The 26,408-nt window shown below is 49.6% G+C and overlaps 2 protein-coding genes across 2 annotated transcripts; one reads left to right on the forward strand and one right to left on the reverse strand.

Annotated features, from left to right (window-relative positions):
- Positions 1-12,797: 12,797 nt before the first annotated feature.
- On the forward strand, positions 12,798-14,357 carry Pitx3 (paired like homeodomain 3). The gene is made up of 3 exons (XM_059246235.1): positions 12,798-12,915; positions 13,097-13,299; positions 13,704-14,357. Exons 1-3 carry the CDS (start codon positions 12,798-12,800, stop codon positions 14,289-14,291), a joined length of 909 nt encoding a protein of 302 aa, XP_059102218.1. The 3' UTR covers positions 14,292-14,357.
- A 993-nt stretch (positions 14,358-15,350) lies between these two features.
- Elovl3 (ELOVL fatty acid elongase 3) lies at positions 15,351-18,807 on the reverse strand. Its single transcript, XM_059246248.1, has 4 exons — positions 18,523-18,807; positions 17,556-17,687; positions 16,132-16,283; positions 15,351-15,914 (listed from the first exon to the last, which is right to left on the reverse strand). The coding sequence occupies exons 1-4, from the start codon at positions 18,624-18,626 to the stop codon at positions 15,487-15,489; spliced, it is 816 nt and encodes a 271-aa protein (XP_059102231.1). The 5' UTR covers positions 18,627-18,807; the 3' UTR covers positions 15,351-15,486.
- Between the last annotated feature and the right edge of the window lie 7,601 nt (positions 18,808-26,408).

Below are 26,408 nucleotides of genomic sequence, written 5' to 3' on the forward strand. Positions count from 1 at the left end.
CCTAGGAAACTTGTCCTTTCTCCTGAGGACAATAAAGATAACTGATGTGTTTTAAGCATTGATATGTATGCTCAGATTCATCTTAGGATTTTTGGGCACAGGGCTTAGGACTCTCAGGGGCACCAAGAAACCCAGCCTTTCATATTCCTTGAACAGCTGTCCCATCCCTTGCAAATGCCTAATCAAAAGGCTCCAAGGCTACCCCTTACCCACAGGACTGAACCTGGTGTGGGGAAAACAGAATTGCTGAAGCTGGGAGAGCACAGCCCAGGCTAACTGATAGTGCAGACTGAGAGGCCAAGCGCTCACACCTTCCAGAGCACCCAGCCTGAGGCCAGAGCGTCACTGGAAGTTCCGTTTTATTTTGGCCAGGGTGGGAGTTGGCATCGTTGTTACTTGTCCAAGGTCACTGAGTGAGGGAAGGTGCTGTATACCATTTTGATTTTTCTCGTTCCAAACCCTGCGTTCTCCAAGTTATCTTCGTCAGGGGAGAAAAAAAAATAAAGATAGCTGAGAAGAGAAAAGGATATGATGGAATGGGGGTGGGGGGGTCGGACTTGAAAAAAAATTACCCTTTCAAAGAGGCAGAGTAGGGAGCAAAGCAGCGGCCAGAAGGAAAGAGGAGAGACGTACGAGGACTGGAACAGAGACAAAGAGTGGAAAGACAGACAGCGACAAGTGGGGAAAATCGGCGAAACAAGCAGCAGCAAAATGTGAGCGCTGAGACTCGGCGGCCGGGTTCGCCGTCCCACCTGGCGCTCCGGCAGCCCTCTCCCCAGGCACTGCTTCACGTCGCTCCGAGTAGAGCCCAAGCCCTCAACTCGCCACCAACCGGGCTGGCCTCCGGCCGCTACGCCGACTACAGTACTTTTGCTGGCTTAGCCGAACCCGAGCGTCCCAGCTGGAGCGCGGTCCCGGCCACGTGGGGGAGGGGGCGTTGCTCTGTTGCTAACGGACGCTTTTGATTGGTCAGAGGGCGGAGTTCTTGGCTGCCCGCCGGCAGGACCCCTCCCCACTAAGGCGGGGCCTGAAGGTTCACAGCTGGAAAGGGAGGAGCTAGGGCGGCGCAGCTGGAAAGGGGCGGGGCCTAGGGCGCGCAGCAAGCCGCGGCGGGCTGGGGGCGCCCTGGGCTGCCATAAAGTGAATGGGCGCCGGCGGGGGGTGGCACTACACCGTGAGGCTCACGCTCTCCTCCGCTAGCCTGGGAGCGCCCAGCGGAGCGGCCGCCCCGGAGCAGGGGGGCGGCCCCCACCCGGCAGGGTGCCTGGCCCCTGGCCCCTGCTTGCGCTCCAGAACGCAGCCGCCGCCGCCGCCGCCGCCGCCGCCACCACCACCGGGAGTCTGCCTGCTGCGGGACGCACGGTGAGTGCTTGACTATGCGGGGGACAGGAGCCCAGGGGACCGGGGAGCCAAGACTGGTCCCGGGACTCCTAAAAGGGAACCTGGGGCGGCTGAACTCTGGTGCTTGGGGAACCGGTCAAGACTGGAAAGGCGTACAGCAGCCCCCGGGCTGGGACATGGGAGAAGGGAAACTCCGGGTAAGGACCCAGGGGACCGGGAAGATTAAGGGGACCCGGAGAGAAGCCGAAGAATTGCACGGATCACAGAGCAGGGAGTCTGGAAACCTTTACCAGAAAGCACCCTGGTGTCTAGAGGAAGTGGGCAAACGACCAGAAGGTAATAGGGGTAGCAGAGACCTCGCCAGCTGAGGCGAGGGCAGGGTGACGGTCGTCCAGCGTAAGGGCAACAGGCGGCGCCCAGCGCCCCTTGGCCCAGGCTTAGACAGACTCCAGCGGCTGGAAGTAGGGGTGCTCATAGTAGCTCATGCTTTTCTTCCCAGCTGCTCCGCAGTTGGAATAGGAGCCGTGTTGCGAGAGTAGTACTGGGTCAGATGGCCGCTGAGAGCTACAGGGCCGAGGCTGCCAGCTCAACGCGACAAAACTGACGGGCCTGTCGTGGGGCGTCGGGACCTGGAAGGGTCCAGATCTGGGGCCGCCTCAGAATCCGACAGAATGTCAGCGGCACGTGGGGTTTGGAGCGGACAGAATGTTTGGGGCGGCAAAGTGGGTCTCTCCGGAACAGAAGATGTGCCCAACAGTGGTGGACAGAATGTCCCCGGCTGACTGGCATGTCCGTCTATCCGGCAGCGCCTGCCTAGCTGAGGCTTGTGCGATGGGGTCGGCTCAGGGGTGTCCCCTGAAATTCCAGCTCCCAGTTTGCAAACTTGGTTCTTTCTGGCCCTCCTGCCTGTTGGACCCGGAGGGAGCAGGGAGAGTAAAAGATGAAGCGTGGCCTTGGGGCAGGGAGCCTCTTCGAGACAACCCCGCTCTAGCTCAAACAGATCAGGGCATCAATAGACTTCCACAATCCAAATTTGAGGGAAAAATCAAGGCCAACAAAGGAAAGAATAAGCCATAGGTGCATCAGCAGCAGGTCAGTGAACACCCTTCCACCCACAAGCCCCTGACAGTTCCCTCACAAACTCAGAGCCAACTGTTAACCCTTCCCCCCACCCCATCCCTACTTCCAGTAGAGAAGACCAGATGCCCTCACAGTCCTAGTCTGGTTGTTAGCCCACTCAAGGCTCCTTGACCGACAAAAACCTACCAGACAAGAAAATTGTAGCCCTTTCATAAAGCAAATCCTGCCTTCCTGAGAGAAGGAGAGAGGGAAAAGGAGGCAGATGAAACCCACTCTGTCGTCCCACATGATGCCTGTACCATCCAGGAAAGGGCTCAATTGCCCCGTTTGCTTCTTTCTGACCGAGGGAGAGCCTTGACTCCTCTGGGCCAATAAAATGACCACCTTCCCTGACCTCCAACTCTGACTAGAGCCCAACTGAGGAGACGGGAACCCCGAATCTATACAAGACAACTCAGCTGGGGAGTGAGTTTTCAGGAGGACAAGTGCAAAGCACTGTTTAACAATGAGTAATCTTAAAAAGTCCACTTTCCTCATTCTCAACCCATAAGTAAAATGTAATTCTGACTTCTCACACTCCTGCCTCCACTCCTCAGTCCTGAAGTTTACTTAGGTACTGGCTAAGCCCTTGTCCTCACCTTTTTTGTTTGTTTGTTTTGTTTTTGTTTTTTGAGACAGGGTTTCTCTGTGTAACAGCTCTGGCTGTCCTGGATCTCGATCTTGTCCTCATCTTTTATTTGTCCCTTGCTTTGCTTGATAAATACAGAATCATGCCTCAACTACTCCCATCACATCCTCATACACATTTTAGGGGCTGGTGTTCCCGTTGCTTTTGAAAAAAAAAAAAAATCAGTGAAACTATGCAGGAAATGAAGGACTCCACGTCAGGGAAGAAATAAAGAAGGCATTAGAGTTGGTTCTTTGAAAACCCAAAGTTTATCTTTCATCAAAAAGACAAAAAAAGAAAACTAGATAGCATTATAACATAGATGATTGAAAAACAAAACAAAACAGAACAACTTTCTTCCACTTTTGCATGAAACCATGCAGCTGAGAGCATGACTGATCAGTCACTCTTAGGGAGGGAGGATGTAACGGGCCTAGAGAAGCCAGAGAACGGAACTGAAGTACAGCTTGGTGGGAGAGTATTTGCATAGCATACCCAAAGTTCTGGATTCCAAAGAAAGAGAAAGAGCGAGAGGGAGAGAGGATAGTTGGCAAAATGGGGGACCAGGAGGGCTGCTGGGAAAGAGCCACCAACAGTTTGGTGAAACAGGATGAAAATCTACAACACAATGAAAAACCCAAATGAGCCGAGGATTTGCCTACTGAAATCCTGAAACTGGAGATGTTGGGGGTGGGGGCTTTTAGAAGGGAGAATCACAAGCTTTGGATAAATAGGAAAATGTGCTCTAGTACAGTGGCCAGCTAACTTCCAGAGTTCATTTTCAGAGAAGCAGTAGGTGGGAAGTAGAAGTGGAATCTTGAGGGCTTCAGAGGACCAGAGCTCGTCAGCCGCTCGTGGTTGCAGTGTGGAGAGCGAGACAAGGAAAAAAAGCAGAACGCGGTTCAAACCTCCTGGCTCTGTGCAACCAAGGACAGTTTCCTGCCTTCTTGGAGATAAGCAGGGATGGACATTCCTGCTACTCAGGGGCCTGTGAGCGTTAAATGAAACATATCAATTACGTACAGAGGAAAGCTCTTTGTAAACGGAGAGACACTGGAAGGAACCTTACTGCTATTATTCTTCTCAAACGGCAATCTCCATGACCATAGAATCTTTCTTCAGGAGGCGGGGTCCTTCCTCTGCCTTGGAGTAGCCCGATCATAGCCTTGGTTCAGCCACAGCCAGGTTCTTAAGGACAGAGGGAACATCTCCCCTGGAGTTCTTGTGTCAGCCATCACCCCTGTCCCTCTCTGGGAACATGAGGAGTTCCCCTTATGTCTTACCTCTCTACCAAATAGCCTGATCTGAACTCTGCCTGTCTGCTGCTCAAGAATGTCAATGAGAGCCGAGGATCCAAGTCCAGGAAGGGAGGGCAGGATGAAAGGGCTGAAGCTGGACTACAGTGAGTGAGGGATGGGAACAGTCAGATCTTTTCTTCCCCATTCATTTTAACTGACACTTGCTACAGTATGGGAGAGAGAGATGACAGCTAGCCCAAAGGATCTATTAGGTCCTGAGCTTTAGAGGGCCTACAGCGTGCACAGTCACTGACAATGACCTTTAAGAGTGACAGGGAGGAAAAGTAGAAGAAGATGGACGTGAAAAGAGAGCTATGGAAAGAGATGGAAATGATTTGCAAGCCTCTCTCCACCTTTCCTTCCCCATCTTCCTTCTTCAAGACCATCTTTAATTTTTTTGTTTGTTTGTAACAGGGTCTCCTCATGTAGCCCAGGCTGGCCTTGAACTGGAAACTTCCTGCCCCAGCCTCACTGCTGTTGCCAGGGATGGTCTCAACCTTCCTTATAAATGTCCGTTTCTCTTTTCCTATCTCTCCCCAGCCCGATGCATTCTAGTCCCCACTGCAAAGAAACATCACAAAGATGCTACTTTTGTATGTCACTTGCTACCGACAAGCCTTAAACTAGCCCCACAGTGTGCCACAATGCTTCCTGGCGGGCAGCACAGGTGGAGGAGAGTGACACCCTGTAGCCTGCCTTCCCTGCAGCCTGCCGTCCCTATGTGATGATGTCACCTGAAGGCTGGGGCTGTAAATATTGCCTATGCTTTATGAAGTAGGGTGCAAAAATCAATCTGGAGTCTTTTTTTTTTTTTTTTTTTTTTTTTTTTTTTTTTTTTTTTTTTTTTGGTTTTTCGAGACAGGGTTTCTCTGTGTAGCTTTGCGCCTTTCCTGGAACTTGCTCTGTAGACCAGGCTGTCCTCAAACTCACAGAGATCCGCCTGGCTCTGCCTCCCGAGTGCTGGGATTAAAGGCGTGCGCCACCACCGCCCGGCCCAATCTGGAGTCTTAATTAAGCTAGAGGGACCAGGGATGTGCCTCCGGTAGTTTGGAGGTGGAAGAGTGTGTGCTTTGCATGTACAAGGGGCCTGGTTCAATCCTGAGCACAAGAAAATCACATAAAATCAAGCTAGAGATCTCAGAGAAATTTCATATTAGTTGCTACCATTTCACATCCTGCCTCTATTTTCCTACGTGGCCTCCTTACGTAGCCCACGCTGAATTTGAGCTCTAGATCTTCCTGCCTCAGCCTTCTGAGGGCTGGGATTACAAGCATATGTGACCACACCCTCAATTTAGGATTTTTTTTTTTTCCACAAAAAAGCCTAGCCGAGAACACTCTAGCCTTGACTGTATTAAATTTGACCCAGCACTTGTCTCTCATCATGGACCTCCTCAGTCTAAGCCCTTTCTTCTGCTTGCCCCTCATGTCCCACATTAAGCCTTTGATCAAATGCGGCTCTGTGTTACCCTTTAAACACTCCCAACAGTTCCGGGTTATTTGGAAGGCCTTGCCCCTTTTCTTTCTTCACAACTACCATATCAGCCAAGTACCTACATTCTCTGAGCTCCAACACTTGATACCTCTTTATATGGGTCCTCATATCTGATCTCCCACGACCTAAGGGTTAGATCCATGGGCTCTGTTCTCCTATCATATGTTCTGTTTGTATTCCTAGACTGTAAGCAAGCTAAAGTTTGTGGACTGCAGTCCTTGAGGACCCCACTTAGTACACATACAATGCTTGATAAAAGAAGGAAGCAAGGGATGGACCCTGAGAAGCATGCATGATTGCTTTTCCGATCTCCGATTCATCCCTTTGATAACTTCAGCACATCAGATCACTCCAGCCCCCACCTGAGGTACTGAGTTTCCTCCTATGAGCAAAGAGGCATCTGTCCCCTTTGCACACTGCAGTTCAGCAGACCAGAGTCTGGGGGCTGTGTATCCCAAGTGAATAGAAGGCTATGTCCATTCCAGGGATTCACTTCAGCCTTAGGCTTATGGGATGGCACTATACTAGTTTAGGATCTTGGTTTTCACCTGTTTCTAGTTTACTATTTGCTGAGCAGAGCCACAGACCACAGCCCCTGCTCTGCTTCTCTCCCTCTTCATTTACTCCCTGCAAGATGAGGATTTCCCCCCATTCCTTCCAGGCTGTTCCTCCTGCTCAGGCGTTGTTATTTCAATTCATCTTGGGTTCTCCCAGTGCCCTTGTTCTACTCCTTTGGCTTTTGGACTGTAAGTAGTTTCCATGATAGTTACCCTCTTACCATGAGCTTGTGTTCCTTGGGAACCATAGTGGCCTGTGATCTTGTCTTTGCCTTAATGTCTCCTGAATATTTTGTGGTTGCTGGTCCATTACAGACTGATTGTACTTTGGAATCAAAACATACCTGCACTTCTGTCTTTCCTACATCTGGGCTAGCCACCATGATGCCAGTGAAGTCTGGACCTTGCATCTCCAGCAAAGTGTGTCAAAAAGAGCAGGAGTGGACAGACAAACCCTCTCGGAGCTAGATTCATCACCATAGTTATCTTTTGGCTATGTTTGGCCCTGCCAGCATCAACCAGCTTCCACACTACTGCGTATCCCTCCCTATCCACTGAATTAGATGAAGTCCCTGGCCCATGGCCCAACTCCCCAGCTTCCTGACCTCTAGCAGTTTGGGGGAGCTTAATCCTCAGTCAGCCTGTCTCCAACTCAGATAACAAGTTGGCGCCCCCAGCCTTCGCCTGAGCGGCCCACCCGGACATAAGGCTGCCTGCCTGAGTTCTGTGCCCTCCCTTTCATCTCTTCACAGCCCGGCCCGGCTTTTGTGTGCACTCCTCTTTGCAATGTCACAGAGTCCTTCCCAGCCCCCCTCACTGTAGTCAGGAACTCAGTCCAGACTCCCAAGGCTTCCTTCTGTCTTCCCCAGCCCCTGATGACTGGGGCTCCCTGCTTGCATCCCTTAGCTGCTTGCATCCCTTAGCCCGTTTTACTGGTTCTTTATTCTGTGCGTTCTAAGTTCAGGACTGAGCGCTGCATCCCTCATTGAAGTGCAGTGTCTCACCAGTTTTCACAAGGTGACTTCTTCTTTGAGACACAGAGTCTGGGGAGGCGAGCCACCCAAGCAAGGGTGAGTTTTTAGTCTCCATTCTAGCTCAGTGGCTCATTTAGTGCTGAGCTCCTAGAAAGAGCTAGAAAAATATTCTGAATTTTATTTTTATATAAGTTATATGTTACTTGAACCTTATAACAGTATTGGCCAGTTGTGGTGGTGCTTGCCAGTAGGCAAATGCTAAAAGGATAAGACAGGAGGGTCATGTGACAGGAGGCAGCCCAGGCTATACTTTGGAGCTAGGGATGTAGGTCAGTTGGTAGAGTGCTTGGCTAAAGATGAATGAAGCCCTAGGTTTGATTCCCAGTATCACATAAACTATGTGTGGTGGTGGCACACACCTTTAATCCCAGCACTTAGAGTGTGGAAGCAACAGGACCAGAAGTTCAAGGTCCTCCTCGGCTACAAGTGAGCCCAAGGCTATCCTGAGCTACTGAGACTCTATCTCAAAAACTAGATATGCCGGGCGGTGGTGGTGGTGATGGTGCACGCCTTTAATCCCAGCACTTGGGAGACAGAGCCAGGCGGATCTTTGTGAGTTCGAGGCCAGCCTGGTCTACAGAGCGAGATCCAGGAAAGGTGCAAAGCCAGACAGAAAAACCCTGTCTCAGAAAAAAAAAACAAAAACAAGAAACTAGATAGATAGATAGATAGATAGATAGATAGATAGAAAATCTAATAATGAAGGAAGTCATGAGCACACCTGTAATCCTAGCACCTGGTAGGAAGATCACAAGTTTGAGACTAACCTGTGCTATGTAGCAATACACCATCTGAAGGGGAAAGAAAAAAAAAAAAAAGGCAGGCAGAGAAGGGATTATTAGTTCCCTCTTAAAGATGATGAAATACCTTGCCAAGAATATATAGTTAGTAAGTTGGGGGTAACTAGGACATCTTTTGACTCCGAACCTAATTCCTTTGGCCTATAACAGATCACCATCCTACCTGACCCCTAGCTCCAGCATCCTCAAGCCTTCTTCTTCCACAGCCAAGCAGCCTCTCTCCATTAGCCACTAAATGAAGAACATTATTCCCTGGTCCCCTCGGCCTCCTCCTCCCCCACACAGAGTTCTGAACTCCTGGGACTGAGAGAGCTGAGGTTCAGAGGGGCCAGGGAGGGGGAGGGGGGGGAGGGGAATGACAAGCTCCAAAACAGCCCAGGCAGCTGTCCCTGTCAGAGAGAGAGGAGACTGTGTGACGGTGTGTGTCTGCCTGCCTGGATGTGGGAGAGCATATGTGGGAGAGCGCGTGTTTTTGTGCCTCCAGCTTCAAGTCCAAGGGCTCATTGTGTCTAAGTCGGGGCCGTGTGTGTCTGCACATGTGTCTGCCTGTCTCTGAGAACACACAGCTTGAACTCAGCCCTGTCTTTTGCTCTGGCTGCTAGCCTCTTCCCTGGCCTCCTTCTACTGAAATAGAGGATGAAATCAAGACCCAGGTATGGAATGCCAGGGGAAGGGAAGCTTGGAAAACGAGGAGCCTGCCAAAACAGACTGGGAGGATGAACGGCAACAGAGAGACACAGCTTTTCCTGCAGGCAAACCCCACTGTCCCTTTCGCCCAGTTCTACGCTGCTTCTGTGGCTCCTGGAAAAGTCAGCAGCATGGTTTGAATTTCAAGGTCGTCTTGAATCTAAAAGAAGGGCAGGCTGCAGAGAACCTCAATTTCCAGCTCTAAGCTCGTCCCACATCTTTCCAGAAATTTGTGAAGAAGTGCTGGTCAGACTGTCACAGGTCCCCGCAAGGCCATCTCCATTGCAGTGGAGAGCTGTCAGGCCTAAATTCTCCAATTCCAGGCCTCCAGCTCCCACCCTAAGACCTGGACAGGGAGGTAAATGGAGCACACTTGTACCTCTGGCCTGACTTCTTCCCTTCCTAGCTGGGCTCCCTGTAGTCTTGCTCAGCTCCCTAACCCCAGCAAAAAGTCCAAGATCACAACCCTTATGCCAGCAGAAGAGCAAGGATTGTTTTCACCCTCCGCTTTGACCTCTGTCCTACTGTCAACCTGGCTTGAGGTGGGGCACAGCTGTGCTCTCAGCTGCCTGAAGGGGACATTACCATGTACAAACACAGGCCATTGTCCATCTGCACCCCCTTGAGAAAGGCTCTTAATAAATTCAGACCAGACAAGTGATGCTCATCTCAATCTGGGCTAATCCACCACATTAATGCCTCCCCATGTCGCCTGCACTACATCATCCCTGATGATGGGGAGGTGTTAGAGACAGAGACACCCCCACCCACCCACAGACACACACCTAGCTCTCTCCTTCTATTCTAGTTTCTGTCCTTCTGCCCAAGAGGCTCCAGGAGTCAAGAGGGCCAGTACTGTCCCTTTTCTCTCCTCCCATAAGAGGTCTTGGGAGAGCTGACCAGAAGGAGGACCCTGCAAGGGAACCCTCCATAGGGACCCACGCAGGCTCCTTGACAAGGAATACTAGCAGGAAGTATAAGCGTGTGTGTGTGTGTGTGTGTGTGTGTGTGTGTGTGTGTGTGTGTGTGGTGTTTTGGGGGATGAGTCTAAAGGAATCTATACTTACTGTCTGGAATGGTGTGAGAGAGGCCAGGCATGAGATGGAGGGATGACTACAATGAGGTGAGCTGTTTTAGACAAGCAGAGGAACAGAAGGGGCCTAAGTGCCCTGTGATTTTCTTTTAACTTTTAGATTTTTATTTATTATTTTTACTTCGTGTGACTGTCTTACATGCATGGAGACAGGACAAGGGTACCGGATCCCCTGGAACTGGAGTTACGGATGGTGGTGAGCTACCACATGGGTGCTGGGAATCGAACCCAGATCCTCTGCGAGAACAGATGCTTTAAGCCACTAAGCCATCTCTCCATCCCCACCCTGTGTTTTCCAAACTTTGTTTTGACATGGAACCATTTATTCAAACAAAATCCTTGCAGAAGTATTAGTAACCCAAACAAGCAGAACTGCCCTATTGCTGAAGCCAACCCAAGCTAGAGTGCCGTGGCCTGCAGGGAGCTCCACGGAACACAATTTGAAAAGCCTCTTTCGGAGCCGACAGATCTAGTTCAGGTCCTCCTACAATTTATAAGCTCAGTGGCTTAGTTGAGTCACTTTGGTTCCTAGGTTCCACCTATGAACTGGGTGAGCCAGGTTGATCACCCTTGATCTTAGTGTCAGTGTCTGAGACCTGGAATTTTCTGAATTCCAAGTTTGGGGGTGTATTTCCAGTTTCAGAGTTTGGGCTTGTTTTTTTGGTTTTGTTTTGTTTTATTGGGTTTGTTGTTGTTGTTATTGTTTTATTTTTTTATTTTTTTGAGATAGAGTTTCTTTGTGTAGCTTTGGAACTTGTCCTGGAACTGGCTCCATAGACCAGGCTGGCCTCAAACTCACAGAGATCTGCCTGCCTCTGCCTCCTGAGTGCTGGCACTAAAGCCGTGCACCACCACCCGGCTCTCAGGTTTATTTCTTAATTATTTTATTTTATTTTATTTTATGTAATTGGATATTTTATCTGCATGTGTACCTGTACACCAGGAGAGGGCATCCGATCCCATGGGACTACAGTTATAGATGGTTGTGAGCCACCATGTGGGTTGCTGGGAATTGAACTCGGGACCTCTAGAAGAACAAGCAACCAATGCTCTCAATTAGTGAACTATTTCCTTGGCCTGCAATTTCAGAGCTTTTGGAATAGAGATGCTCTACTGGAAATCTAAAGAGATATTCTTTGTGTACATGTTTGTGTGTATGAAGGTGCACATGCACATATGTGTGGAGGCAGAGATCAGCATCTGTCTCTTCCCCCGTCATTCTGCTTCTCGTTGAGTCTATCCTTGAACTCAGAGCTGGCCGAGTCAACCTGACTGCCTGGCAAGTAGACTGCTGGGTCCTCTTGTTTCTATCTCCCCGGGCGGGGCTGGGGTTACAGGGTGATGTTATGTGGGTGCTAAAAAAAAAAAAATCAAACGTAGGTCCTCATCCTTGCATGACAGGCAGTTTACCAACTGAATCACCCCTTGTTTTTTGAGACAGGGTCTCATGTAGCCAAGGTTGGTCTTAAAGTCCAGAGCCTCTACCTTCTGGGGGCTAAAATCATAGATCTACATTACCACACCTGCTTCTAAACAAATATCACATTTTAAAAAAATTTTTTTAAAAAGTAAAAAAGAAAAAAAAAACTGTAAAGCGGGTGGTGGTGGTACATGTCTTAAATCAAGCACTCAGGAGGCACAGGTAGGCAGATCTCCAAAGTTCAAGGCCAGCCTAGACTATAGAGGGAGTTTCAGGACAGCCAGGGCTATACAGGAAAACCCTGTCTTGAACCCCCCCCCAAAAAAAATTAAATGAATAAAACTGAAATCTAGCTAGGCATGGTAACACAGGCCTGTAATTTCAGCATTCCAAGGTAGAGAGGGAGGATGATCACAGATTACATCCAGCCTGAGCTACATGAGATCCTGCCTCAAACAAATAAAATGGAACGGCTATGACACTAGACATGGGTCCAACGTTAACGAATCTGTAGTACACATGTGTGCATAAAACCTCTCAGAGCACACCCTCTCCTCATTGGGCTTCTCTTTCTCAGCTCTATTTGTTTGTTTGTTTGTGTTTGTTTTTGTTTTTCGAGACAGGGTTTCTCTGTGTAGCTTTGCGCCTTTCCTGGAACTCACTCTGTAGACCAGGCTGGCCTCAAACTCACAGAGATCCGCCTGGCTCTGCCTCCCGAGTGCTGGGATTAAAGGCGTGCACCACCACCACCCGGCTCCTCTCTATTTTTTAAAAGGATTTCTTTTCAGTGTATGGGTGTCTTCCTTGCATGTATGTCTGTGCACCCAAGTGCCTAGTCCCTGGGGGAGACGGAAGGGTTTGGATCCACTGGAAGTGAATTATAAATAGCTGTGAGCTGCTAGCCATGTGGGTGCTGGGAATCGAAGTGGTGTCCTCTGGAAGAGCAGCCAGTGCTTTTAACCCCTGAGCCATCTCTTCGCATGCTATTCTAGAGTACACCGTTCGGGCTAGCTTTATGTCAGTGGGTGAGAAAAGAGGCAAGAATGTTGTGGGGGAGACCCTATTAGGAGCCTGATAACCCCAGGGTTTTGTTGTTGTTATTTTGTTTGTTTGAGGCAGGGTCTTGCTATGTGCTCTTGGCTGACCTGGTGCTCACAACGTAGGGTAGGCTAGGCTCAAACGCATGGGCGATCTTCCTGCTTCTGCTTCTTGAGCACTAGGATCACAGGCATGCACCACCCCGTCAGGGTGGCCCTAAGTCCCCGGTTTTTAACCTCTGCTAACTTGATCTGTGTCTTCTCTCTTTCCTCTAGAGCCCACCCTCCATGGAGTTCGGGCTGCTCAGCGAGGCAGAGGCTCGGAGCCCTGCGCTGTCTCTGTCAGATGCAGGCACTCCACACCCTCCTCTCCCGGAACATGGGTGCAAAGGCCAGGAGCACAGTGGTGAGCGCGCCCCCTTCTGGGGGTGGAGGAGAAAACAGTTTAGCCTTGATGGGCGTGTGGGATCCAGAGTGGCAATCTGGGTGGAAGCCAGCCAGGGGTTGAGGAATTCCTTGAGGTCCCAGAGCCAAGAGGATCCGCACAGGCCCTAGCCCCCTATGACCTGCTTCCTTCTGCCCCTCAGACTCGGAGAAGGCCTCGGCCTCACTGCCGGGGGGTTCCCCCGAGGACGGCTCTCTGAAGAAGAAGCAGCGGCGGCAGCGCACGCACTTCACCAGCCAGCAACTGCAGGAGCTGGAGGCCACCTTCCAGCGGAATCGCTACCCCGACATGAGCACGCGCGAAGAGATCGCGGTGTGGACCAACCTCACCGAGGCCCGCGTGCGGGTATGGCTCCGCTTGATCCGCAGCCCTCACCTGCAGGCTCCTCGCTCTCGCGGGGGGGGGGGGGGGGCCTAAGTAGCTGGTGGCTCCTGCGGTGCGGGCCCCACGTCGGCTCCAGTTCCCGCCCGGGGATCTCCACCTTCCAGCAGCCTTGCCTGCCACTCCCTATCAAGCGATTCCTCGCCCGGCCCAGGACCAGGGCTCACCTTCTCCTTGTCTTGATCCCGAGCTGCTCCCCCCTGACCCTGAGGGTCGCTGGCTTCTCGTCCCGGCCCCCCTGGCTCAGTGCGCTCGTCCCTTCTAGCTTGCATCCACCTCCGATCTTCCCTGCCCGGGCTCGATCATACTCTGGGTGGTCCACTCCCCAGCCGCCCCGTGTCCTGACAGCCTTTCTCCAATGCCCGCAGGTGTGGTTCAAAAACAGACGCGCCAAGTGGCGGAAGCGGGAGCGCAGCCAGCAGGCGGAGCTGTGCAAGGGTGGCTTCGCAGCCCCGCTCGGGGGCCTGGTGCCGCCCTACGAGGAGGTGTACCCCGGCTACTCGTATGGCAACTGGCCGCCCAAAGCGCTCGCCCCGCCGCTCGCCGCCAAGACTTTCCCGTTCGCCTTCAACTCGGTCAACGTGGGGCCTCTGGCTTCGCAGCCTGTATTCTCGCCACCCAGCTCCATCGCCGCCTCCATGGTGCCCACGGCCGCCGCTGCTCCGGGCACCGTACCGGGTCCCGGAGCCTTGCAGGGCCTGGGCGGGGCACCCCCCGGGCTGGGTCCAGCCGCCGTGTCCTCCGGGGCAGTGTCCTGCCCTTACGCCTCAGCAGCCGCAGCCGCCGCGGCAGCCGCCTCCTCCCCCTATGTATACCGGGACCCGTGTAACTCGAGCCTGGCTAGCCTGCGGCTCAAAGCCAAACAGCACGCCTCTTTCAGCTACCCCGCCGTGCCCGGGCCGCCTCCGGCCGCCAACCTCAGCCCTTGCCAGTACGCCGTGGAACGGCCAGTGTGAGCCGCAGGTCTGTGGATCATCCCCGAGGGCAGGGCAGTAATTCACAGCCTCCCCGGACAAGGGTCGCCTAGACTGGCTTGCCCTCGTCCCAAGGTCTGAAAGGGGTGCTTGGGCACCCGGGGAGGGGCGGCAGGCTCCGAAGGAGGCCTTTCCCCTCACCGCCCCGAGGGGTGGTCTGGCCCCTAAACGGAGAGCGCGCCCCTGGGACTAAGGCCAGGAATAGGGACCAGCTCCCCCAGGGCCAATTCACCCTTGGCCCATCCCGCCTTCTCCAGACTTCCCCTATCCCGTTTTCAAAGATCACTGAAATAAACGTGCGCGGACTGTCAAAGGCCTGATGATTCAGACTCGCGCTTGAGGCCTTCTTCCTCTCATCCTTCCCATTGTCCAAACGGACAGCTGGATGTACGGGAACGGAGTGAGCCTCCGGGCTTGCAAGGCTTCAGTCTCACTCCTTTCCTCCAGGATGGGGAAGCAGGGATTCCTGGAGTCAAGGAAAGTGAAGCTTGGTGTGACCAGCTAGTTGACAGAGATCGTCCTATGCTGGTGCTGCGACGCCACCTCGTGGTCTCAGGGAGGACAGCTGGCAGGTCTGGTCCCTAATGCTTAACTTTCAGGGATCTATTTTGCAATTTAGGAAGCCTATGATTTTAGCACTTGTTTCTTACTGTTCCTTTCAGAGGCTTGGACCTCTCACAGCAATAAAATTCTAGTCTGTAACAGACATTTATTCAGCGCCTACCAGGCCTAGGATTCTTCTTGAGTGTTTGTGTGTGCCTCTGTCTTCCCACACACCCTCAGGCTTCCCACCTGCAGATCACTGTCAGCAGCCTTCACAGAATCCACTTTCCCCCTCCAAGTCAGCAAACTCTCAAAATGATGTTGACCTCTTTAATTTAAAAAATAGAGCAAGAAGAGAAAGATTTCTAAATATAAATATAAATAACTCAATTTTAAGGACCTCAGTCCTATCCATCCCCTTCCTAGGGTTTGGTTGGCCTTCACATTCAAGGCAGAAAGATCAAAGCACACCCTATTCCAAGGATGACATTTCTTGGTTGTCATAGCTTTCTGCCACTCGGGGGTATATGTCCCATGGGGGAAAACATACAAGGAAGGGACCCTAATCATTCTCTCACACCTAACCCTTAGTGCCATGGAGGAAAGCCTGAGGCTCCATCTTTCTTTCCGGCTCTCATTGGCTCTTGGACTTAACTTTGCTCTTGGGCCTGAGGTAGGCTTTGTGGAAGAAGTGAGCAAATAGGATGAAATAGGTCCCATACAACATAAAGGACCAGAAGAAGTGTTCCATTGTTGTGTAGCATCCTTTTTCCTGCCTCCAGATGTAATTCAGGATGCCAAAGATGGCTCCCATCACCATCTGCAGGATCTGCAAGCTGGTGATGACCATGGGAAGCATGCTGGGTTGTTTCACTTTGGCAGCCTTCAGAGTGTAGTAGGTATACATGATGGAATGTACACCCAAGTTCATGGTCATGAACCAGCCACCTGAAGGCACTCTGTCCTTGTAGCCAAAGCTTGTGTACAGTAGCACTGTGCTGTGGTGGTACCAGTGAACAAAGATGAGGGGACGCTTACGCAGGATGATGAAGGCCGTATCTCCTGAGAGATGAGGAGTCACAGCTGGCATACCACCCAGTGCTAGGACCACCCACTACCCTGGGTGTGGGAACGCAGCAGGAATTCTCAGGGTGGGGAAGAGGGAGAAATGCGTTGTTAGGACTTAGGGGTAGGGAAGGGACTCCATATGATGGGTAAGGGGAGGGCTCTGAGGAGGGTACAAGTCACTGGGCACCAGAGACAAAGCCTCTACACTCACCGAGTTCAACAATCTTGCTGAGAACAAAGAGACAGGACCAGAATTTGACTATGGTATCATCAGTGTAGCTGGTGAAGCAGACAGTTTGCTTGAAGCCCCGTGTGAATAGCAGTATTCCCATATACTTCCACATCCTCACTGTACCCAGGATACTGAAGTCAGACAGAGCACAAAGGTATAAGGGCCCGTTCCCCCTGCAGGAACCCACCCCCACCTCATTCTCATCTGACCAGCTCTCTAAGCTCTATTACCTCCTTACCCTTCCAAGGGGGTGGTTCCAGCTTTTGAGATCCTGGGGCCAATCTGATAGATCTAACAAGTATTCTCCAGGAGATAAGGGTTGAGAAAAGGCCAATCAGTGTGGAGGAGGGGTGAAACTAAAAGTTAAGAATGGGGTTCTTGAGAGGGGGGGGGGAGTCAGAAGATATGAGTGGCAACATAGGGAAGAACATGAGCAGGAGGGCTGGGGAAGTGGTTGATAGTCTGTGATGAGGAATTTAGGGACCAAGACTTTTAAGACTAGAGAAATTTGTTGATGTATCGATTTCATGAGTACAAGAGGAATGGAGTAGAGCCTAGCATCTGTATTCCCAGAATTCAGGAGGCTGAGGCAAGAAGATCACAGTGAGTTTGAGGCCAGCCTGGGTTCCGTGGTGGCAATTAGAGGCAATTAGAGCAGTCTGGGATACAGCTTGAGAAGCTGTCTTTAAAAGTAAGCATTTTTAGGCCAGGCAGTAGTGGCATATGCCTTTAATCCCAGCATTCAGGAGGCAGAGCCAGGTGGATCTCTGTGAGTTCGAGGCCAGCCTGGTCTACAGAGCAAGATCCAGGACAGGCACCAAAACTACACAGAGAAATCCTGTCTTAAACTCCCCCCCCCAAAAAAAAAGCATTTTTAAAAGGTATAGGCCAGGTGGTAGTGGCACATGCCTTTAATCCCAGCACTCGGGAGGCAGAGGCAAGTGGGTTGATGTGAGTTCAAGGCCAGTCTGATCTACAGAGCTAGTTCTAGGATAGACAAGGCTATTATACAATGAAACCCTGTCTCAAAAAACCTAAATAGCCGGGCGGTGGTGGCGTACGCCTTTAATCCCAGCACTCGGGAGGCAGAGCCAGGCGGATCTCTGTAAGTTCGAGGCCAGCCTGGGCTACCAATTGAGTTCCAGGAAAGGCGCAAGGCTACACAGAGAAACCCTGTCTCGGGGGAAAAAAAAAAAAAAAAAAACCTAAATAAATAAATAAATAAATAAATAAATAAATAGATGTAGGACAGAACAGAGACTGCCATCGAGCCCAAGAAAAAAGAAACACAAGGTAATATGGAAAAGTCAATGCAGCTGAGGACTTTAGAGAGCCTTAGGTTAAGATAAAACAAGGTGTCAGGACTAAAGAACAGGCAGGGAATAGGTGGAGGAGAACCTTACCTGAATATTGCCAGACAGGAGGACCAGAGGATGAGAGCCCCCTGCAAGCGGAAGCCCTTCCGTGCTCTCATGTAGTTCTGGCCCACAATGATGAGCAACAGATAGATGAGAACTATGAGGAACGAACTTCCCCTGGAGGGCAGAAAGCAGAGGGGAGGGATTCACAGGTGGACACTGCTTAGTGGAAAGCCCACTCATCTCCCCAAGGGACTCATGTAGACTGGAGGTCCACCCGTGTGACATTTTGGCTTCCTTATTTGTGTGGGGAAGCGGGGGGGTGGGGGGGTGGGAGGGTGATACTTTAGCAGTATTCACACACCTAAAGTACCTAGCACAGGGCAGGAGCCATATGCAAGGTCTCTGCAAGGATTACTTTCTCAGTGAAGTTGGGGGCAGACGACAGTTTTGTCAGCCGGTCTGCCCGCAGCCAATAACTGTACCATCCAGGCTGTGATGTAAGGAGAGTGTAGCAACATCTTCTGCCTGTTGGGCTCAGGGCGAGTTGATTAACAACAAAGTCAGCCCACAGACCATGTCTGGGGTGCTTTAGGGACAAGACAGAGAGCTTTGGGAAAGCAAAGGGTTCCCAACTTCAGGGCAGCGAAGATGGGACATTGGGAAAACATAATTGTGTAGGAAAGACTGACCCCAGGCACCTGCACAGGTGGGTCCTCTCTCTCTGAGATCACCTAACAGCGCTTCATTCTGGTCAATCTCATTCCTCAGCTGTAGTTAACATTTTTCCCCTTTGTTTTGGTCTCTTCCCACACCCCTCTCCCCATGTTCTCCCTTCTGGATCCTTTCTTCCAGCTCTAATCTCTTTGAAATGTGCCTTGAAGGACGGGGCGGGACGGGAGTGGGGGCGGTTGGAGGCACTACCCCGGCAGCGTTGGAAACCTTACAAGCTTTCACTCCCCGTCTCCACTCCCCTCAAAGCAGTTGGTCCTTCCCCCTCACCAGGTCTCACCAGTACTCCTCCAAAAAGGGCCTTAAGTCCCGCGACATCTCGAAGTTATAGGGTTGGATCAGCTCCGCTTTGAAACCACGTGAGAAATTTAAGGATATGGCCATTTCGCTTCTGCAGAGGACGAGGTTCGGAGCTTGGGATGAGGGCTGGGCGAGAGCCAAGGGAGCCGAAGATGGAGTGGATTTCAGGACCAGACGAAGAAAGGCAGGACAGAAAGGACTTGTGTGCGTAGGAGAAAGGGCCCCAGAGCCGGATACGTGCGCTGCTGGCCAGCCCGCTCGCGCTGCGGTGGCCGCGGCTGGCCGTATATATCGCCAATTACCAAGCTGGGGACCCAGGCTGTGCAAGGCCAGCTCCCGCCCTCAGCAGTTATCCAATCTTAGCCAAGAGTCGTCTCTGTCCCGCCCCTGTGCCCCATCAGCATCCTCCTCTCTGACTGATCCTCCTCAAGGGCACCTCCCCCATGAACCAAGCACTCCCCAAATCCAATAGCATAGTCCCTCACTCCTCCCAGTTCCCTCTTTTTTTTCTTTTTTCTTTTTTTTTTTAATTCCGTCAGCAGCTCCAAGTTGGCTCATAAACACCCCCTGCCCCAATCCTTGATTTCACTGAATACCCAGGCAGACCAGTTCGCCTCTGGCACAGCCGGCTGCAGCCTTTGCCTCATTTTGCTTCAGTCTTCACCTACTTGGCAGTGAAGAGAAAATGGAGGTGCTCTCGGCTACTGGTGCCTCTTCCAGAGATGGGGGCGTCAATTTCCTTGTGAAACCCAGGCTGTAATAAGGAAGAGCAGGCTGGGCCATCAAGGAAGGCACTAGCCGCTTCTGTCTCCTAGCTTTGGATCTGTGCTTGTGGGAGGAGGGAGATGACTTAATGAATTTTACTGTTGAGTTGTTGATGTTAATACCTGAGGAGGCGGCACTCAAGCTGTTACGGCTTCTTTATAGTTTCCTGAACTGTCCTCTCAGACGCCCAGTAAAAACTTTGGAGAGAAAAACGGGGTCACCCTCTGGAGAACCTCCCTAGGGTTTAAGAAAGCTGGTGATCCAGTGAACATCTTTAAGCCTGCCATTTCTCCTCCCAGTCTGAACTTGTCTAATGGAATCTACTCCCACACCGATGTATCTGGCCGCAGTGAACAAAATGCTTCGAAACTTGTAAGCCCTTATTGACTGTCTCTTGTTTCGCTCTTGGTTTTATGAAAGTGAAGGAAAACCAGAAGGCGTGAGAACAGTTTGAGAGGAGATGGGAATCTGCAAAACAAGTGCAAAGAAAAAGAAATGTGAACTGGGCTGATGGTGGCACTCCGGAGGCAGAGGCAGGTGGATCTCTGTGAGTTCGAGACCAGCCTGGTATACAGAGCTAGTCCAGGACAGCTAGGGTTGTCACACAGAGAAACTCTGTCTTGAGATGAGAAAAAGAGAGAGAGAGAGAGAGAGAGAGAGAGAGAGAGAGAGAGAGAGAGGAAGGAAATACTTAATCATTGAGATGGCTCAGTGATTAAGAGCACGTGTGCAACCGTGAGGACCTGAGATCAGATCCTGACACCACAGAGCAAGCCAGTGTCCTGTTCTGCCTACCTGTAACCCCAGGGCTGTGGGGACAGAGAAAAGAGGACGGCTGGGACTCACTGGCTGCCAGCCTAGCAGAAAATCACAGTCTCTGCATTCATTCAGACTGTGCCTCAAAGGAGTGACTTCTATAACACACACACACACACACACACACACACACACACACACACACACGCCCTAGAAAAACAGAAGTTTTAATTTTTAAAAAATACTTAAGCTGGGCAGTGGTAGTGCACACTTTTAACCCCAGCACTCAGGAGGCAGACACAGGTAGATCTCCGAGTTCAGACCAACCTGAAAAACCCAGTCTGGAAAAATCAATATATATTTATGTATTTTTAAAATTTTTTTATTTAATTTTATTTTATTTTTACTGGTCTGGAGAGATGGCTCAGTGGTTGAGAGCACTGGCTGCTCTTCCAGAGGACCCAGGTTCAATTCTTAGCACGCACGTGGCAGCTTCTAAGTGTCTGGGGATCTGGCACCCTCACACAGACATACATTCAGGCAAAACACCACATAAAAATAAATACATTTTTAATTAAAAATATTTTATTTGCATTTATGTGTGTATGTCTGTGTTAAATGTATGCACAGGTGCCCTTTGAGGCCAGCTACAGTTCCTGGCAATAATGAACTCCCCAACACGGATGCTATTGAACCCAGGTCCTCTAAAGCACTCTTAACCACTGAGCCATCCCTAGAGCCCCCAAAGCAGTTAAAAATAAAACACTTAGGGCTGTCTTACAGAAGGAGGAAGTGGGGGGCTCTGCCTCTTCCATCTGAATGACTCAAATGTGGACCTCTCTGTCTCTGCATCTTACCAGCTCTCACCTGGTTACTGCAGCCATCCACCACTGAGGTCACATTAGCTGGTTGTACTTCAGCCTCCTTTAATAACATACATTTCTTTCTTATTGTACTGAAATCAGAAAACTGTTCCCAAACCTGGCTGTTCACCAGGTGCATAAGCCCCTAACTTAGACATTTCCTTAGAGAACCTCTGTCCGACCATCCAGAAGAGAGTTTTGTCAAAACTCTGTCGGGTCCTGTTGGTTTTCTACCCACAACCTTCAGTGAGCCTAATGGCTTCAGAACCTGACTCTCAGAAGTCTTCAGAGAGGACGTGTTTGACAGGTGAATGAACAGCAGAAAAGAACAGGGGCCGGCAGGTGACTCAGAGGGTCAAGGGACTTGCTGCCCAGCCTGGCGAATTTGGTTTCATCCCTGGGATCCACATTGTGGAAGGAGAGAAATAACATCTGTAAATTTTCTCCTGAGGTCAACATGCATACTATGGCATGGATGTTCCCACTCCATACACAAAAGAAATTAATTAATTAAAAAAAAAACTTTAAAACAGTGTCTCATCAACTAGCCCTGGATGTCTTAGGAAGTGCTATGTAGATGAGAATGGCCTTGAATTCACAGAGATCCACCTGCCTCCCAAGTGCTGGGATTAAAGCCTGCACTGCCGTGACTGGCTGTTGAAAAAATAAATAAAAGTTTTAAGGACTAACAGTATTGTTGAAGCTGGTTAAGAGCACTGGCTGCTCTTCCAGAAGACCCAAGTTCAATTCCCAGCATCCACAAAGCAGCTCACAACCATCTGTAACTCCAGTTCCAGGGATCGGATGTCCCTATCTGGCCTCAAGGGCATTGCACACATGAAAATACTTTTGCAGGCCAATAGTCAAAAACAGTCCCCTAACACCAGGCATGGAGTGTGACAGCTGGAACTCGCAGTCTGTAAACCTGGGTGACACTCTTTGTTCCTCCAGGATTAATGTTCCAAACTTATCTTTTTTCTGTCACTGTATTTTGATGGCCCTCCTGAAAACCTCAGCATTTAGGAAGAAGTGATAGGGTGAGCAAGATGGCCAATTTGGGCTGTGGCTTAAGTAGTTTATATAATTCGTCACTTATGTTTGCTGGTGCCGGTCACTGCCTGCTGTGCCTACAAATTCTCGTCCAGCTTCTCTCCCATTTGCAACTGTCTATTGACATCTCCACCAGTGTATTCCAGTAGCATTATCAGATAAACCCATCAAAAAGAAGTTATGACCAGCTTTGGTGGAGCACGCCTTTGATCCCTGCGCTATGAAGGCAGAAGCAGGCATATCTCTCAGAGTTTGAAGCCAGCCTGGTCTATATAGTGAGTCCCAGTTCAATAAGACTCTGCTTTAAAAAAAATTATTGCTATGTTCTTTAATTCTTCAAAAATAGTCTGATCTTTCCAGCCACCAGTCATCTAATCTTTCAGGTTAGATTTTTTTTTTTTAATTATTCCATGTGACGTGAAATACTAGCATTTCTTCTACAAGTAGCATGGTCGAGAGAATTCCTCTCTTCAGATTCTGTCTTCAGGAAACCTTGGAGAAAGGGATCATATAACACCTCTTAGCCTCAGCTTTCCAGTCTAAACTGGAGATAATATCCTCCTTAGAAGGATGTTTGAGTTCAATTCCTAGCAACCACATGGTGGCTCACAACCATCTACAATGAGATCTGGTTCCCTCTTCTGGCCTGCAGGCATACATGCAGGCAGAATACTGTATACATAATAAATAAATAAATAAATAGATAGATAGATAGATAGATAGATAGATAGATAGATAGATAGATAGATAAATAAATAAATAAATAAATAAATCTTTAAAAAAAAGAAGGATGTTTATGAAGATTGTGTGAAACCCTGTGTTAGAGAGCATCACACAGTTGGAGTGGCGGCTATGCTTATGATCCCAGACTTGGAAAGGAAAGGTGGGAGGATTATTTCAAATTTGAGGCCAGCCTGAGATACATAACGAGTTTCAGATAAGCTATAGAAGGAGATACCACCTAAAAAGCCAAAACCAAACCAAACAAACAAAAAGCATATTAAATAATATTAGGCACTAAGCAGTCACCAATCATTATTGCTTAAAAGGTGACTTTACAAATTTTAACTTAATTTCAATAAAACTCAACTAAACTACATTAAAAGGAAAGTCATGGGGGCTGGAGAGATGGTTCAGTGGTTAAGAGCACTGGCTGCTCTCCCAGAGGACCTGGGTTCAATTCCCAGCACCTACATGGCAGCTCACAACTGTCTGTAACTCCAGTTCCAGGGCTTCTGACACCCTCACATAGACATACATGCAGGCAAAACACCAATGAACATAAGATTAAAAAAAAAAGGAAAGTCACGATTGGAGATTGGATTTAGACTCTTGTGATAGGCTTAGCAATATGGAACTGTATACTTAAAAATGATGAAGATGGTAAATGTTATGTTTTACTACAACTTAAAAACTTGAAGGAGAGAATCATGAAATAGAGTTTTAAGTAGGGCAAATAAAGAATGGCTGTGTGTAATACATAAAGAACATATTCATAATCTTATCTACAACTCCTGATAAACAGCTATGAACACAAACAGATCTAGTTCACACGCTCTGGCCCTTCCAAGTCTACCTCTGTTGCCAGAGGCTCTTTCTTTTTTTTTTTTTTTTTTAATTGGAGGTTCATTGAGGGGAAGGGAGAGGAGGGGAGAGAAGGGAGAAGAGACCAGTCCCTGGGGACAAGAGGGAGGGAGAGGGAGGGAGGGAGGTGGGGGGGAAAGAGGGAGGTGGGGAGAGAAAGGGAGGTGGGGGGAGAGGGGGGAGAGGGGGAGGGGAGAGGAGAGGAGGGGAGAGATGGGAGCAGAGACCAGTCCCTGGGGACGAGAGGGAGGGAGAGGGAGGGAGGGAGGGAGAGGGAGGGAGGGAGGGAGGTAAGGGAGGGAGGGAGAGAGAGGGAGGGAAAGGGAGAGGGAGGGAGGGAGGTAAGGGAGGGAGGGAGGTAAGGGAGGGAGGGAGAGAGAGGGAGGGAAAGGGAGAGGGAGGGAGGCTCTTTCTAGGTTATGGTAACTGCCTTTCTGCTTCCCCAGCTGCCACCATTACAGGCCGCCTTCCTCCTCCTCTTCCTCTTCCTCCTCTTCCTCCTCCTCTTCTCCCCACTTCTCAACCTTCTCCTCCTCCTCCTCCTCCTCCTCCTCCTCCTCCTCCTCCTCCTCCTCCTCCTCCTCTTCCTCCTTGGTTGTGTTATTAGACAGGTTCTCACTATATGGCTCCTGTTATCCTTGAATGTGATCCTCCTGCCTCAACCTCCTGAGTGCTGGGATCATAGGCATGCATCTTCCGTCCTGGCTATCCAGAAAGGTCTTTCTAAAACACACATCAGGCATGCCTGTGATCCTGAGCACTTGAGAGCCTGAGGTAGGAGGAACAGCCTGAGCTTTATAGCAAGAACCCATCTCAGAAACAAGAAGGCATATGCCAATCAGCTCATGTCACTGTCATTCTTTTTTGTATGTGTCTGTGTATGTGTGTGTGACTCGTGTGTAGTGTTCATGTGGGTGAACACATGTAGGTGCTCATGTGGATGTTTGCATGTGTGTCTATAGGAATATGTGCAACATTTTTGCAGGTATATTCACATGCATATGGAGACCAGAGGTTTACCAGATCTCCATTTTATTTTTTTGAGTCATTGTTTCTTACTAAACATGAAGCTTCGGTTTGGCTAGACTGGCTGACCAGTGAGCTCTGGGCTGTCCCCTCACCTGCCTTCTCCCGATGCTGGGATTGCAGACACGTGCCTGGCTTTTCACATGGGTGATGGGGATCTGAACTGAGCCATCCCCCAGCCTCCAAGTCATTCCTCTTTAAGGATGACCATAAAGTCCTCAGGACAAATACCAGATTCCTTAGTTTAACTTGGATCAGTGTCTTCCAGCCAATGTCCCAGCATCCCTCAGCCCCTGCATTCCATATTTTAGCCATAATACAAGCCTTACAATTCCATATACCTCCTCTCTTTCTCTCAAGATTTGTTTCCCTTTCTAAGTACATTATTTTCTCTCCTGGACACATTTTGTTGTTGTTATTGTTGTTGTTTTTGTTTTTTGAGACAGGGTTTCTCTGTGTAGTTTTGGTGCCTGTCCTGGACCTTGCTCTGTAAACCAGGCTGGCCTCGAACTCACAGAGATCCGCCTGGCTCTGCCTCCCAAGTGCTGGGATTAAAGCCATGCACCACTGTCACCTGGCTCCTAGACACATTTTTATCTGTTGTTTAGCCCTAAAGTCACTTGGTTTTTGAGAGACTACTCAAAGCCAAAAATTGTGGCACATGCCTTTAGTCCTAGCTTTTGAGGGGTGGAAGCTGGAGGATCAAAAGTTCAAAATCATCTGCAGCTACAGATCTAGTTTGAGATCAGCCTGGGCTACGTGAAAGACCCCATCTTAAAGGAACAACAAAAAACCCTAGTTTTTCAGGTAGGATCAGCTTCATCCTTGTTTCTACCCAGAGGCCTTTGTCCAAACTGCCTAGCAATATTGTGACTCTCTCTATGACATACAGTCAGCCATGTATTTTCCACATTGTCCTTGCTCTCCCAGACGGTTATCTTCATTAGGTCACTTGTCCTTGAGAACACCTGGTCACATGGTAGACACACAAAATACCTGTGGCCTTGAATTGAATATGCACTGAAGTGTAAATATAAACAATAAACATGTTGTTTTAAAAGACTCAACTTCCCTAGTAATTAAGGAAGTGAAAATTAAAGACGATGTATAATATCATTCTGATTAACAGCTATTAAACCGAGCAAAATAGCTAACGCGGGCTAGAGCTTTAGGGAGCGGGGTTATTCACATCTGACTAGTAGTCAGGTCAGTTTTCGTAATCCATCTAAAAACAGGACTAGACAATACGAAGCAGGCGCCAACTGCTTTTTGTTGTTGTTATTGTCGTTTTTAAGATAGAATCTCTCTTGGGGCTGGAGAGGTAGCTCAGTGGTTAAGAGCACTGGCTGTTCTTCCAGAGACCCAGGTTCAATTCCCAGCACCTACACGGTGGCTCACAACTGTCTCTGGCTCTAGTTTCAGGGGATCTGACACTATCACACGGACATACTTGCAGGTAAAATACCAATGTACATCAAATAAAAATAATAAATCATAAAAAAAAAGACAGGGTCTCTCTGTGTAGCCTGGAACTCATATGTAGTGATAGATTGAGTACCCCAATAAAGCTTGCCTGGGGAATCAGAGGACAAAGCCAGGCACTCTATTAAAACATAGAGGTCGGGCTGGAGAGATGGCTCAGCGGTTAAGAGCACCGGCTGTTCTTCCAGAGGTCATGAGTTCGATTCCCAGCAACCACATGGTGGCTCACAGCCATCTATAATGAGATCTGGCGCCCTCTTCTGGCATGCAGGCAGAACACTGTATGTATTAATAATAAATAAATAAATCTTTAAAAAAAATAAAAAAAAATAAAACATAG

The sequence above is a fragment of the Peromyscus eremicus genome, chromosome 1, assembly GCF_949786415.1.
Source record: "Peromyscus eremicus chromosome 1, PerEre_H2_v1, whole genome shotgun sequence".
Classification (NCBI taxonomy): domain Eukaryota; kingdom Metazoa; phylum Chordata; class Mammalia; order Rodentia; family Cricetidae; genus Peromyscus; species Peromyscus eremicus.

Bases quoted from the DNA above. Each gene is read 5' to 3' on its own strand.
- Pitx3 (XM_059246235.1), top strand. From the start codon at position 12,798: ATGGAGTTCGGGCTGCTCAGCGAGGCAGAGGCTCGGAGCCCTGCGCTG. The intron at 12,916-13,096 runs GTGAGCGCGCCC...TCTGCCCCTCAG, and splicing joins CAAAGGCCAGGAGCACAGTG to ACTCGGAGAAGGCCTCGGCC. The intron at 13,300-13,703 runs GTATGGCTCCGC...CAATGCCCGCAG, and splicing joins TCACCGAGGCCCGCGTGCGG to GTGTGGTTCAAAAACAGACG.
- Elovl3 (XM_059246248.1), bottom strand. From the start codon at position 18,626: ATGGCCATATCCTTAAATTTCTCACGTGGTTTCAAAGCGGAGCTGATC. The intron at 16,284-17,555 runs GTAAGGTTCTCC...GTCTGACTTCAG, and splicing joins TCCTGTCTGGCAATATTCAG to TATCCTGGGTACAGTGAGGA. The intron at 15,915-16,131 runs GTGAGTGTAGAG...CTCATCTCTCAG, and splicing joins CAGCAAGATTGTTGAACTCG to GAGATACGGCCTTCATCATC.